Here is a 15807-nt window from a genome sequence, read left to right as displayed (position 1 = left end):
AGCACAGGAGCTACAGTACCACGTGGGGCTGTGGTGGACACATGGGCAGGATGCTCTGGCAGGTGGGCGACAGTCTGAGGCACTGTGGGCAAGAGGAGGGAGGATGGTCAGGTGCTCAGAGTGGACACCACCACAAAAGTAGGATCGGAACCACTAGACAGCCTTGACATGGCCTCCTGCCTAAGAGGCTGGCTGTCTAGATGGCGGTCTTCCCTGCTTTCTGTTTCCTTTCTTTCTCTTTTTTTAAGTGAAGAGCAGAAGGGAGAAAGATTGGGAAACAAACTCATTAAGAGAGCAGCTGTCACCGTCCAGCTTGTCCTCTGGTGCCTGGCCCTTTAATGTGAAATGACAGTGGGGGATGGGTGTTTGCACTGGAGGGTAACCCTGTGCTGCCTGTGCCCTCTGAGCTTTGCTCCCAGCAGGAGCACAGTCCCCTGGGGGCCTGCTGCTGTGTTTCCTTCTTGGTGGCGCCACTGCCCTAATTGGAGCCTCCTGCACCCCCAATTAAAAAAATTAAAAGGTGTGGGGATTGTTCGGGGCCTTCACTCTCTTTTATACTCTAGAGCACTGGCCGGGAGCAATTAGACAGTGTTTGGAGGACCCAGGCTTATTTTCAATAAGGAAATGAGGGTCTGACTCTCATCCTGTTTGACTCTTGCTGTCTTTGGGATGGCATAGGAATTTGGTCCCCGCATTGAGAAAGCACCTTCTGTTTGCTGGCACCTTTGTAGACATTTTACCATCGTGTCTCCTTTTAGCCAAGTGGGACCATTTCACAGATGAGGTAACTCAAGTTCAAGAGTCATGACTTCAGTCATCCAAGGTCAAAGAGCTGGTAGACAGCTGCTCCCAGGATTGGAACGGGCTCACAGCCAGGCCTTCTGCACTTGGCACTTGGCAAGGAGGGCAGGCCACCCAAGCTGGAGACCAGCGGAGGTAACCCGAGGCAGAAGCTGCATTGACAGCTGCTTAAAGAGTGCCATTTAAGTGTGTCAAAGGGTCCTTCCCACCCCCGGGCTAATCCAGCCACCACTTTGAGTTTGAGAGCCTGTTTTGCCATATACAGATAGTTTGGAAAGGGGTGATAAATATTTTTCCATCTTCTGCCCATTTAGCTATGAATACACAAGGGCAGGGACTCAATCTTTCTTATTATTTTTCTCCAAATTCCTAATACAACCAGATGCACAGTAGGATCCTTGGTTACCGTTGTCTTGGAATCACAGGACGGAGTGGTCCGTTTCAAGTTATCCAAGAGGCCAGGGCGAGGAAGGGCCTCATAGTTGTGGCTCCTGAGCATAGGAGTGTGGGAAGCTCTGCTGAGAGAGAGAGGGGCAGTGTGTCCTTAGCCTCTGAAAGCTATCAGGGCTTCGTTTTCCTGGTTGTGATCACAAAAGAGACAGGATCGAGGGCCGGCCCTGAACTGAGCCAGGGATGGTGATCCAAGAGGAGGTATGGGGACCATGAGGCCGTCTGGTGAGGACACCGGGCGTCCTGGAGGGAGAACAGTGAGGAGGAGGAAGGCGTGTGCCTCACAGGTGTTGCTGCTTTACCAGTCTCCTCCCTAGTTGTGCAACGTGGCTCTCACGTGGCTCTCACATTCTCGGCAGGAGTGTCTGGCCTCTGCTCTCCTTGTGCGGTGTAGCAGAACCCCACCCAAGAACCAGAGCTGGCGTTCCAGTGAGTTCCACAAGAAGCCCAGTATGCTTCTTACCCATGAGCATGGCTCCATTGAGTGGTTCTTTTTTTTTTTTGTAGGGGGGCTGGGGTACCAGGGATTGAACTCAGAGGCACTCAACCACTGAGCCACATCCCAAGCCCTATTTTATATTTTATTTATAGACAGGGTCTCATTGAATTGCTTAGCACCCCACTTTTGCTGAGGCTGGCTTTGAACTAATGATCCTTCTGCCTCAGCCTCCTAAACTGCTGGGATTACAGGTATGAGCCAGGCTATTGAGTAGTTCTTGAAACACAGAGACAACCCCTGAGGTTAGGAAGTTTCACAAAGAGGCAGTACAGAGTGGTAGAAATGCCGTGGTGCAGGGGATCGACACGCTCATTCCCCCCTCTACCCAGATAAACCTCCTGAGCCAGGCCTCTGTGGGCCTCCGGTTCCCTTAACAGAGATGTGACATGTGTTGACATTTATCGAGAGCTTACCTTGTGCCGCCACTAGGGTAAGTGCTTCACCTGGATCTTTAGTCCCCCAAAATCCTATATCAAAGATTGTCCTTGTCTTCACTTGAGATGAGAGACAGAGTCCAAAGGGATTAGTCCAACAGAGAGGAGGCAGAGAAGCCACAGTGGACTCAGGACAGAGTGAGACAGGGCCAGGACTGCACAACCCCAGCTTCCAGGGCCTCACCTTCATGTCCCCCACCTGCCCCTCCGGGTGAGCCAGACTTCACCCTCCCCAACACGCTGAGCTCTTAGCTTGGAGAGCTGGCTACCTTTGATGGAGCACAGCTCCAGTTCCACTTCATTTCCTTCTACCTTTGTTTTTTATGGCTGCTGTCCTGTAACAAATCACCACAAATTTAGTGGCTGAAAACAACACAGATTTGTTTTCTGACCATGGGGGAGTGTCAAGAGGGAGATGGGTCATGCTGGGCTGAAGCTGTGCTGGGAGGGCTGCATTCCACCCAGATCCCTAGGTAGAGTCCATTCCTCCTGCCTTTCGAAGCTCTTTGGAGCTGCCTGCATTCCTTGGCTCTTGGCCCCTTTCTTCATTGTCAAAGCTGGAAGCATGGAATCTTCTGGTCTTTTTCACACTTTCTGGCCTCCACTTTATTGTTGTACCTTCTGTGACTCTGAGCCTTCTGCCTCCCTCTCCTAAGGGCTGTGTGATTTACATTAATAACCAAGGTCATTACCATTTTAAGACCCTTGGCTTAATCTCATCTGCAAAGTCTGTTTTGTCATATAAGGTACCATCAGCACATGTTCTTTTTTAAATTTTTTTTCTTTCTTTCTTTTGTGGTGCTGGGGATTAAACCCAGGGCCTTGTGCATGTAAGGGAAGCACTCTACCAACTGAGCTATATCCCTAGCCCAGTACATGTTCTTGAGAGAAGGATATGGACATCTTTGAGGGGCCCTTGTTCAGCTCATTATACCTTCCCCGGTCCCTGGAGATAGAACTGTCTACCTTTCTTCTGTTGCTCCCACAGCCCACAATGATTTCTTCCCACCATGATTTTTGACCTATTCTGTCAATTACCTGTTCATATCCTGATTACCCCAATAAGACTGTGGGTGTCTTAATAGCAAAATCTATGCTTAACCTGGTTATGGGTTCTCAGTGCCTACTATGGTGCCTGGCATGCAATAAGTTCTTGGTAAGCATTGAGTAAATTGTGAATGATGAATTGGCATGTGGCCTCAGGCAAGACACTTCCCTTCAGTCTGATTTCCTCATCTGTGAATTAAAGTTGGAAGCCCTGCTGCTCCGTGACCTTTTGGCACTGAGATCTTATGATGTGGCTCTTTGTGTAACTGAGCTGGACTTGGGTTTCTCAGGTGAAATTGTCTTCCTGCAAAAGCCTGTGAAGGTGCCCTGTACTGGGGGATTATGACCTGCCCTTAAGCCCCGAGTAGTGCAGTGCATTAACCTGGAATATTGGGTCAGCCAAGCACTTTAACCCAAGTGTGTTGGGGATAGTTTTGTCACAGTAAGCAGACTTGTCTAGACAAAAAATCACATGCCAAATGGGGATGGGTTATCCCCTACAGAACTGCTCACTACTTGAATGCTTCCCAGGAAGGGAACACAGTAGAACTTGATACAGATGGAAAATCTTCAGTGTGGTGGTTCAACCCCAGGCACAGGCCCTTAGGGCCAGGCAGACCTGCACAGCTCCACAGATGTGGACAGAGGTGCACAGGCCTAGGGCAGAAGGTCACAACCCAGACACACCCAGATGTTCCCAGACACACAGACATCCATTCTCTCTTGCCAGAACTCTGAACCACAGGCATACAGACACAAACTCAGGCACACGCTGACCCTCACAGCCCTCCTCCCACCTACACACCCTCAAAGTCACCCCTAGCAAAGATGCAGACTCCAAAGCTGGGCTCACCCAGGGACTCAGATGAAGGGACCGACATCAGTTCATTTCCTGTCTAGTGATAACTTGTATGTCTGCTCACCTCCTCGCTGACCCTCTAACAGATGGCAAATGCAGGGCCCTGGGAGGGGTCAGGGGAGGGCCAGGCCGCCATTGCTGTGGGTTCAGTAGAGGAAGCAGCTGCTCCTGAGTTTCATAAACACAGGGCAGTCTTTCCTGGCTTTCCTCTTCCCAGGGTGTGGCCCAGCCAGCAATTGCTCTTTTGTGTGCTGCTATCTTCCTCCAGGATGTAGGGAAGGGAGAGGGCATTCTTTGTCTCCGCCCTAGTGCACTGACCTTGGGAAGAGAGACCAGCCAGAGTGCTGGTGGAAGAAGAGTTCAGTGATGGCGACCTTGGAGAGGAAACACGTGAGGAGAGGGCCACACCTGGCCCAGCACACTGGTGGGGTTGGAACCAGATTCTGGTAGCTCAAGCCCATCCCAGCCAGCTACAACAGCCATTCCAAGCAAACTTGGTCTGTGCTGGAGTTTGTAAGGGACTTCCTCCTCTCTCTGGAGATTCCCATCTGCTCTCTTTGGGTGTATTCCATGTCTGGGTGCAGGGGAATGGTTGAAATGGCCTCCCAAATCTCTTATGGCCTTGCCAAAGCCTAGCTCTTTGCCAGTGGTTCCTGAGGCTGACCTTGCCACCACAGAGCCCCTGCTCAGGCAGGTGGAAACATGGATGATGTGGGATGTGGTGGAGAGAAGGGAGCAAAGACAGGCATTAACTTTGGCCCCAGGCAATGATAACAGTGTGGTTCCAGTCCCCTACTGTTTGCAAAGTACTTCTCAAGTCTCCTTTCACTTTTCCCTGCTGAGGTGAGTGGGGTGTGTGACCCTGTACTGACTCCTAAGGGGGAGCCACATTCCTGCCACTTGCCGGTTGGCCCTCTTGGCCAAGTCATTTCACTTCTCAGCTGCCTTTTCCTACTCAACGAGTGGGTTTATTGTATTTACGTGATTTTTAGATTGAGGATTCAATGCCAATGAGATGCATTACATCGGGCACACACAACATGCTGAGTGGATGGGCATTATGTGGTACATGCTGTGCTTTGTCTTAGGCATTCAGAGCTAAAAGGAGTTGGTCCTTGAAGAACTTAAAGTGCAATATATGTTTCCAAGACTTGATCCTCATCCATAATAAGAAATACATTGTACATCATAACCCCACAGAGGCATCCAAACACAAAGTAAGGCTTACCACTTAATGTTCCTAGACGCACAGACATCCATTCTTAGTTTTTTCCATTTAACTCTTAAAAATGCAGATGGTGACCACCCAGTAACTTACTGAGGGCTTGAGACCAATCTGATTGGAACAAACACGTGGAAAAGCAAGTACAATGGAAGGGCACAGCTGTTGGCATGGGGTCCATTACTGAGGACAGCAGAAGACAAGAGTGGGGATCATTAATTCTCCTTGAGGGTTTCGGAGGTCTAGAACTCCTAAGGAAGGTGATTCTTGAAAGATGAGTGGACATTTGTTATGACATACAGAAGATCAGCCAGGGATCTGTATGTAGAAAGAATAGCATAAGACATAGGGATGGATAGAAAGAATGCCTCATTTCTCGGCTCAGAGGTGCAAACCATTGGAGCTTGTAGGATAAAAAGGAGAGGCCAGCTCAGTGAATAATAGCCCCCTTCTCCCTTTTAGCTTCTAAATTGGAGGATTTCTGAGGATGGTGGCCCTTGTCTTTGTCCATTCTCTGTCATCTCTGGGTGCCACATTCCTGAGCACCAGCTCTTGCTGAAACTAGCGCCCCATTGCAGGGCCACCAGCCCTCAGGGTCCTCCCTACTGGGTGCCCTCCTTTGTGCTAGCCGAGGAGAACCTTCCTGCAGGCTCCTCAACAGGGCACTTCTTCAGAATGGCCCGCGACACTCTCCTCTCCTCCTCCAAACCCACTTTCTTCTTTTAGAGAAGGTTAACTTCTTTTGTGTTCCTCAGTAGCAGTGATGATTCTTAATGATGATAACTGAGATAAGATGTGAAAAGTCCTTTACAGATAGGAAGTGTTTTCACATGTATTATTCATTTAAGCTTTACAGTAAATATAGGAAGTTAGTTTTCTTTTTAATAATATTTGCACACAAATCCAGGGCAGGAAGATCACCTGAAATCATCAAACCTTTTCATTTTGTATCAGTTCAAGATGACACAAGAGTGTGACTTGGTCCCAGTTCCACAACAATAGCCATTTGGGGACTGGATCCTGCTGCTGGACTCCTGGGGTGACACTCTTTCTGCCTCATCATGTTTCCTCTCAGATGCATCAGGAAATCACTCACCACAGACACTGGCAAATGTGTCAACAGCTGCTGAAAGCCCTTTATTGAGGACAAAAAATAATGATTGTAATTGAGTAATGCCATCTCCAAAAGACAAGGCTGCCAAAGATAACTTTCGTCTAGACAGCACTTACTATATAGTAGGGCAGGAGGGTGAGTTGATTCCCAAGGCTTTCTCCTCCCAGGAAATTTCTCCTTTCCTTAATCTGGAGAGTGTTGAGTAGGTGGACCAGAAAGCCCAAAGGAAATTTCAGGGCCAAGACACACTGAAGTGCATGCAAAATCAGCAGCAGCAACCAGGATCTCTGTTGCACATGGCAGTGGGATCAGCCTTCATTGGGGGCTGCTGTTCCTGAACTGTGAGCACAGAGATGACTCAACACAACCCATGCCCTTGAGTAGCTGACAGTCTAGAAGGGGAAACATGACATAGCATTGAAGGATCATGCATCCCGGCCTGTGGCCTAATGCTGAAACGGAAGGTCATTAAAAGTTCAGTAGGGGAACCAAAGAGGGAAGAGAAGGCAGCTCAGGGAGGCATCCTGGTGTCCAGGGTGCAGATAAAAGAGCCTGTCTCAGAATATTAAAGCCCAGTGACACACATCCACGCAATGGTACATCTATCATTTGAGTCCATCCATTCATCTTCATAGACCGCCCACTGAAGTTCTCTTGTCTGTAGTCTGCACAACAAATACCTGTGGTGTTGTTGAAATGCAGATTCCAGGCCACTCTCCAAATTGGTCTGTCGTGTGCCTGGAAATCTGCTTTTTCAAGAAGAACCCAGGTGATTCTGAAACAGATAATTTGAGTGCTGCACTCAAACCCAAAATACCAGAATAGACAACTCTTGTCTTCTTCTGCTTCTACGATTCTAAAATCCTTTGGCTTTTATAGTTATCTGCTCTGTGCTGGTATCTAAACTCAGTGGGAGCTTATAAAGAGTCTCCGTGGCCAAGAGCATGATTCCTATCTTCAGGTTCACTCACACACTGTCAGGAGTTGAAACACTCTTGGACTCCAGGAACTTTTAAAAAGACAGTTTAGTTGTCATACTCTGCCCTTCACAAAATGGCCCTCAAAATGTGCTGATCCAACCGTCCATGGCCCTGGAGGTAGAGACCTGGCCACCACCCAGACTTCCTCCTTCTGGTGGACTTGGTTCTTGGTGAGCTCCAGCCAAGCAGGCCCAGCAGGACCAGGCCATGTGTGCTCCAGGCAGGGCTGGCATCTCCGCAGCAGGTGAACGCTGGCAAGAAGACTCCAGAGCATCTTTTCCAGTGTGACTCATTTCCAAAAATAGCCCCAGAAATTGTAAGTCTTTAAAAGCAGATCCTATCTGCCTTATGGAAAACTCCAAGTCAGCACACGGTCCCTGGAGCTGTCTTGAGTCAGCATCCACTTTCCCAAGTTCATTCATGTTCTTAATGGCTCCTCTTTTCCCCTCTCCTTTCTAGTTTTTCTAGTTCTTTCTCTTCTTCCTTCTTTTTCCACATAAAAGCAAGATACAAAGAAGTGAGTTTGCGTAGACAGGCACTGAACCCACAAGCCAGGGGTAGTGACTTCTGTGTGTCATGGTGCCATACCTGAGATCCACATTACATCCCATAATCCTGATGGTAACCCCCAAGAGATAGGCATTGTATCCCTCACATGGGTATTTGGCTGAAAGTGGCAAACCTTGGATTTGCAAACAAGTCCATCCCACCTTAAAGAACAAAGCTTCTCAGCAGCGCTCTGTGGTTGGATGGGAATGGGGGAGAGGGCGGTGGTGCTAGAGCCTTAACAGCCATTCATAAGGAGCTGCTCCCTGCATATTTCTTATCTCTTCATCATGTGGTGTGGATGGGGTTCCTACAGCCTAGAGCTGCTTTGTTTGTGTGTAGTCCTGCTCTTGAAGGAAGAGCCACATTGTCCAGAGTGTTTGGGTAAATCAAATCGCCTTCCGCCCTGAGATCTGATCACAGAATAGCTTGACATTCTGACTCAGCAGGAGGTCAGAATCACTTCCCCAAGACCATATCAAAAGGAGCCAAAATATTAGAAGGTGGAAGGGAGCTATCATTTTCCTCCTCGCCCTAATTACCCCAATTTTAAGAGTTTTCAGTGGGAACCAATGTGGAAAAAAAAATTCAGTAGTAGAAAAACAGAACTAGCAAGAAAGTCATGGCTAAAGTCACACCCACCCACACAGACACATCGCATCTATCAGCTACAGGCCTATCCTCGGAATTTCAAAATCACTCTCTTCCTCTTTGTCTTCATAGTGCCATCCCAGGACTCATCTTCTCCTAGACTCTGTAGTCCCCATTTTGGGGCTCCCTGTACCTTCTCTGACTCCTTTGAGTTATTAGCACGACCTTGTTGCGAGACTTTCCAGTGCTTCACCCTTGACAATGATGTCTAGAAAGGAGGGGGTCTGAAGTGCTGGACGTGTCCAAGGAGGCCTCTCAAGTTCAGGCCCTCTGCTCTCCAGCTTCACTGATGGCTCTGTCCGGCCACACTGAGCATCAGGAAGTCCTGAACTTTCTGTTCTCCCCGACTTCTGCACCCCAGTGTGCTGCTCCCTCTGCCTGTAACAATCTCCAGGACATTCCCTACCTGGGGAACCCCTCCTTATCCTCCAGAGTTAAGCCCCAGTTGCTGTCCCCTGGGGAAACCTTCTAAGGGTCACTCCCCATCCCTTCAGTCTGAGTTTAAAGCCACATTCTCTGGGCTTCTTTTCCACTCTGGCCTCTTTCTGTCACACTCCTCCAAACACAATATTGTGGAGGCCATCTTCCTACGTGACTCTCCCTCATTGGCTTAGACTTACCTTGAGGACAAAGAACTGTGTTTTGTGAATATTCAATTTCATATTCTTGGGACTTAAAACACAGCAGGGGTTTAATAAATGTTTAATAATTGCCTTGATTCTTTTTTCAGAAAAAGTAATTTATAAAATTCAAAAAATCAGAGAAATGAAATTAAAAGCCAACGTCCTGAGCACTGTAGCTTAGACCTCCTCTTGGTATCTAGCGTCTAGTTTTCTTGTTTGCTGAGACAGTGCTCATTGTGGTATATTCTTTTGTACAGTGAGAAGACCTGTGGAGCTGGGCTGTGGACTGGGAGTGGGTTTGTTCTGTGGACCTAAGAAAGGTCCACTAATCTGTGTAGAGCCTTTCCAGCCTCGGCCTCCAGGTAGAGATCACCCAGGAAGTGGAACTGTTCCAAGCCAAGAAGTTTACCACTTTTATTTACTAGAGCTTTTTGTGTTCTGTTGTTTAAGCATTAGAAAGATGAAGCCCTGTTTGAGTCTTTATAGGATCACGTTTAATGATCCCCCCTCAAAAAGTGTTTGTGTAACCTCAAGCCATACTGAAAGCAAGGAGGTGGGATTCTGCCTGACCTCACTCAACCCTTCGTCTTGCTGCCTGGCCGTGTGCATTGTGGCATCTGAGTATGCGCTTCCCCTGAAGTCTGTTGGTCTTGTATATACTGGTAGAACCCAAGGCCAGAGCACTTGCTTTTCATGAACTAGGGGGAACTTTAGAAATTCAACAACAAACATTTATTGACCACCCGGTAGGTGCAAAACCCAACTTAGGTGTTGAGGGTGATCCAGGGTGATAAGGACTGGGTCTCCTCTAGAGCCTCCCATCCAGGAAGAACAGCCAGCTAGCAAAGCTTTGAAGACATGAGGGAGCATCACTTAGTCTAGGCTCAGTAATTACTGTGGCATCCACAGCATTAGAAAAAGAAATGCCTTGTTATTGGCACAATTTTAGGTCTTCTTGAGTTCACTGTGAGCTTTAACCTTCATATTATTTCCACCTTGCAGTTAGGCAACACAAACTCTAACATGCAATGAATATGAACCCCAAAATATTAGATTGGGAGATAAATCAGTAGATTGAGAGGTCAGTGGTTCAGGTGTTTGTTGGGGATGAGGGAGTTGTTCTCTGTCTGATTTGCCCTCACACATGGAATCTAGGAGAAAGATCTCTAAGAAACTAGGACTGGGAGAGCCTGCTGAGATAGTGGAGGTAAGAGCCAGTGATGGAGAGATGGATTGAGACCTTTACCTAGAGACAAAGCAAAAGGGAGGATGATTTTAGGTAGAGAAATGGATACAGAATCTGCACCTGTCTGATGATAGCATCATTTTAGTACAGTAGGAAGGGAGGGCATGGGGGAGAGAAGGGGCTGGGGTAGGGAGGAGTTGAAAGTTTCATCATTGAACACATTGAACTTTGATCGCATCTGTTCAGTTTTTCTTATACTGGGGGCACTTGAAGACCACCTCCCCAGATGCTCCTAATGGATTCCCTTGCTGGGAAGCCCGAAGCCCCCTAGCAGCTGGCACACAGGGCGTTTCCTTCCTTCCTCTCAAGTTTGACCTTGGCTGGGAGACAGACCTTTCTGTCCCAACCTTTTCTCTGTTCAAACTGCCTTAGAAAAGACAGGGAGAAATGACTTAGATTTTTTCCCCCCTTTGCAAAAGGGTACTTTCAGTGGCTCTCAAGCTAAAAATGTATTAAAGGGTGACATTTCTTGGCTAAGATCCCCTTTTCTTGTAGTAGCCAACAAAATGAAATGTTTATAATATGTAACAGGCTCAAAATTAGAAGATACAAAAGAGTTTTGTGGGTCTCCAAATTTATTTATCTTCTGGCCACTCCGTTCCCCTCTCCTGGGGTAGCCAGCATTACTAGTTTCTTTATGACACTTTGTTGATTGCTGTGTTACTAGAGAAGTGACATTTTGGAAATCAGTTCAACAAATAATCCAAGGCCTTACCATGACCAGGCCCTGGCTGTTAGAGTCTTAGTTTTGGTGAAGTTTTCTTTTTTTTTTTGGCCAGAAAAAAGTAAGGTGGCCAGAATGAAAAGGCAGTACCTTAATTGTTAGTGAGCACTTTACCATCTGCAGATATTGCATTTCAGTTCTGAAAGCGTGGGATGTAGATTTTGAGGGGGCAGTGCTAGGGATTGAACTCAGGGCCTTGTGCATGCTAGGTAAGCGCTGTCCCATTGAACTACATCTTTTGCCAGGAACTTTGAAAGTATTTTATTCCCCACTTCCATTCAGCTATGTATTTTCTATTAAATTACACAATTGACAGCTGCCACTTATAATTACTTAATACAAACCCCTGCTGCTAAATGGCTCAAGTGGAAATCTGTGTATTTACTTTGCTTATCTAATACAAAGCACAGGTTTTTGTTATTCCAGTAGCTCATCAAGTTCTGGACTCTTGCATCATAGCTCCTTGACACAGCAGCTACATCTGAGCCATCCTTATATGCTTGCCAAAGGGTTTTCAGCACTCAATGATTCTAGGACAGACTCCTAGGTCACATGCCCAGAGGAGGAAGAATGCTGGGTATGAGGATAGGAGATTTTTTTTATTGACCTTTTTCCTCCAAGTTAGTTGCTGACTCCCTCTGCAAAAAGACCTGGCTTCTTGTCCCCTATGAAATTATTGCTATCATGGGGTTTTTAGGAAAAAGTGGTCACTGCTGCTTCCTTACTTCAGCTCCTGTTGTCAGGAATTCATATTGGCCAATCTGACTCGGTTACACCCTGAATTCCTTTGTAAGGAAAGGGAAAGTAGCGTGGATTACTGACTAATTATGACTTGCTTCCCTTGCTTAAGAACTTCTCTTTCATTGCTCATTTGCCCTGAGAAATCAGGAAGTCTGGGGTTGCAGGTACAGAGCACTGGACTGAGTCCATAAAACTGGATTCTACTCTTGCACAACCTGGGCCATGTCACTGTCCTCCAGACCTTAGTTTTCCCATTCAAACTATGTGATCTCTATGGTCCTTCCGGATTTAGAGAACTATGGTTCAGGGCTCTCTTTTCCTAAAGTTTGTGTACCTCCCACCTTCCTTCCATTTGCCTCTGCCTGTCCCCAGATCCCAGGTGGCAATTACTAATTCGGATCTCTGATTTGTTCTCCTAGGTATTCTTCGTGTCAGACCTCTTCAAGACTAAGACGACACTCTCCCTGCCTTCGCCTGCCATCAGGAAGGAGATCCTTTCACCTGTGGACATTATTGACAGGAACAATCACCACAACATGGTGTAGGTGCTGCCCGCCTCCTGAGCTGGTTTTTTTTTGTACAATGACTGCTGACAGCAAGTTCTTGCTGCTCTCCAATCTCATCAGACAGTAGAATGTAGGGAAAAACTTTTTTGCCCAACTGATTTTTGAAAAGGAAAAAAAAAAAAAGTCTTACCTTGTGGCCTTCCAAAATAGGTAGCGTTCACCTATGTGGAATCAACAGCAAACTAACACCAAGTGCCGGAGTCCTGGATGTGCAGTTGGTTTAAGTGTTCATGTTCTAGTGAGCACGGGCCTGTCCCACCACAAACACTAAAATGATTTGAGTCTTCTGGTCACCTTCTGTGACCTGAGAATCCCAGGCCTGTGAGAAAAGTGCAAATTCAATGTTGTAGCACATCACACCAGAATTAGCACTGAATCCACAACCTAGCCTTGGGGGACTCCCCTCTGGCATTCCCCCTTCTCATCCACTCTATTCTCTACTGTGACTTTGGTTCAGGAAATTTTGTTTTCTTAAATCTAAGGAATGAGCATATTTGCTCAGTCAAGTGGTCAAGATCCCAAATCCAAATCCCTAGTCCTTAGGATTTTCTATCACAGCTCCTGACCCCTGCACAGTCCACAGGCCCACAACCATGGTCCCTCACTTTAGAGATTAGAAGACTCTTTGTGGGATGAGTGAACTTCACAAATAGCACAATTTCAGAAGAACTGGAGGGTCCAGGCCTCCATTTGTCTTCTTTTGACTCATCGTCCTGTGATGTTGTGATGTCGATCACAGGATGCTGATGTTGTACACGTCAATCACCGGGCACTTGCACACTCTTAGAAACGGTTAGACTTCGGTTACTGCCATCTCCCTTGAAATCCGGGGTTTCCTATGAGTGTCCAGAGATGAGCAAGGGCATGGTCGGCCTCTGGCTGATGCAAAACAGCCTTCTGGACAGGAGACAGGGGAGGAAAAGGGCAGAATGAAAGATGAAACAACCTTTCAGCTACTCCAATTCGGAGGGAGCCAGAGTAGCAGCCGGTCTCCTGCCTGAAAGGCTACCCTTCAAGATAACGGAGCGGAGAGGGTTTCCGTGGGAGTTGCTCTTGCTAAGCTGTGTAAAGCACTGTTGTCTTGGGGTTGACCCCTAGGGCAGTTCTTGGTAGGTTCTGCTGGGCAGAACACATGGGTTAAATCTCCGTAGAGTTTTCCTCATTCTCTATCCATAAGTGTCCTTCCAAGCAAGGTCGTACTCTGGGTGGTAGATGGGGACCCCTTCTACTGGACCTTTGAGGAAAGGAGGAAGAAAGAAATGCTTCTTGATCTTGGATGCAAACCTTTCAAAGGGCTACATGTAACCATATGGATCAACCACATGCACATCCTTGTTACAGAATCCGTCCTTTCATTTCAACGTATAGCAAGCTATGATTTTTATATATAAATATTATATAAATAATGTATAAAACATTAAAAGTTAACTATGTAAAATATTATTTCTGAAGCAATTTTAGCTATATCCACTATGATTATAAACTGTGTCTCGACCTGTGTTATTTACTTTAGCTGCTTAAAAAAGCAATGAGTTAATTTTTTTTTAATCTCAACTAAAATATCAATAGTTCTGTGGTAGCCATTGTTTTACAATGAGAGAAATAACTGCAACTAGAGAAAAATGTATAAAAACATTAAATTGTCAGTATTTTTGTAAGGTTCCATTTTGTAAAGAGAATAATATTCAAAGACTTTTGTAGCATACAAAGTGAAAACTTGTATCTGCGAAACTATACTTGTATTAAATGTGCTTTTTAAATAAAAGCTCATAACACAACTAATTAAGGAATCGGAAGCTGGAATGTTGGAGGGATGTTTGTGTTGGGTGCGTGGGTAGGAGGAGGGGGAGGCAGGCCAGCCTCTGATTGGCCCCCCTCAGGGCACCGCCTTCTGATTCTGTCAGTGGGCAACATGGCAACCAGAGGAGAGATACCAGTGGCTAAGCTGCTCTTTCATCTCCGAAAGCCTGTTTGCAGAGTGAGGCTCTGGCTCTGCTCTCATCTCAGGGGCTTCTAAAGAGCTTTTGTATTCTAAGAGGGGTTTTCAGTTAGGGAAGTGGGAGCTGTGAGGCCCCCCCCCACCAAGGCAGATAAGGAGCCAGTGCTCAGATAAGGTGGGTTTGGGGAGCTGACTGGGGGAGTCCTTCACAGGGTCCACAGCAAAGGAAGAAGACACACTGCTGAAAACACTGTCTCCTTGCCTGTGACCCTCTTCTTGTGCTTTCCAACCAGGAAGAAAAGGGGAAGCTAGAAATTCACATGTTCTATGTGCCTGTTCGCCAGGTAGTTCTGCCTCTTTGTTCATTTTTACCCTGAACAGTTATTATTTTGAGAAGTAAGGAAAGCCTAAGAATGCAAAGGTGAAACCACTTGTCTAAGAGTAATTGCAGGACAGGTCTTATATTAGTTTCCTATGGTCATTGTAACAAATTACCGCAAACAGTGGTTCAAAGCAACACAAAGTTGTTAATTTCCCAGTTCTGCAGGGTCTGGCGGAGAAGTTCATTCCCCATCTACAATCCCTTGCCTGTGGCTCTCTTCCTTCTTATTGTGCTGTCTCGGGTTCTTCCCCTCTGCCACAGCTTCCACATTCGAGGACCTTAGTGATTATGTGGGACCACTCAGATAAATTTTAGGATAATGCACCTATGTTAAATTAAAATGATTGGCACATTTAATTCCATATGGCTAAACCTTAATTCCCCTTAGCCATGTAAAAACAGTCAGAGTTTCCAGGGATTTGCCCGTGGACATCTTTACAGTTCACCCTCTGGCTTCCAAAGCAAAATAGATTTACTTTATCTCCAAGTTCTTTCCCTCTCTCTCTCTCTCCCTCCTTCTTGAGGTAAGTGAAGTGCTCTACCACTAAGCTACATCCCCATTCCTAAATGTAGTTCAGTGATAAAGCACTTTTGTAGCATGCAAAAATCCCCGGGTTCAATCTAGCACTGCAAAATATATAAATAAAATACATAAATAAACATCTTAAATCTCATCTAAAACTAACTTAACAATCCCAGATCTCATTTTCTAAATCAGGTAAGGATAAGCCTCTATGTTCATACCACCCTGAGGTCTAATTGTTCTCCATCTTCGAACCTGTAAAACTAAAGAAACAATTATCTGCTTCTAAAATTCAGTGATAGGACAGGCATAGGAAAACAGAGTCATTCATATTCAAAAAGAAAAGAAGTGGAAAGGAAAAAGGAACCATCAACCCTAAGCAATTTCCAGATCCAGACTGACAAAATCCATTTGGTTCCAAGGCCTGGAAACGTACTCCTGTGGCTTACGGCTTGCTTTT

At 46.4% G+C, this 15807-nt stretch overlaps 1 protein-coding gene across 1 annotated transcript in view; it reads left to right on the top strand.

Annotated features, from left to right (window-relative positions):
- The window catches only part of Plpp3 (phospholipid phosphatase 3), an 81543-nt gene extending 67377 nt beyond the window's left edge, over positions 1-14166 (top strand). Inside the window, exon 6 of the mRNA XM_027944993.2 lies at positions 12357-14166. Coding sequence (XP_027800794.1) covers positions 12357-12482 — 126 coding nt within the window. The 3' untranslated portion in view covers positions 12483-14166. The remainder of the gene's footprint in view (positions 1-12356) is intronic.
- Positions 14167-15807: the final 1641 nt, after the last annotated feature.

The sequence above is a fragment of the Marmota flaviventris genome, chromosome 10 (assembly GCF_047511675.1).
Source record: "Marmota flaviventris isolate mMarFla1 chromosome 10, mMarFla1.hap1, whole genome shotgun sequence".
In the NCBI taxonomy this organism is placed as follows: domain Eukaryota; kingdom Metazoa; phylum Chordata; class Mammalia; order Rodentia; family Sciuridae; genus Marmota; species Marmota flaviventris.
The sequence above is the reverse complement of the archived record's forward strand: the minus strand, read 5'-3'. Positions and strand labels throughout refer to the sequence as shown.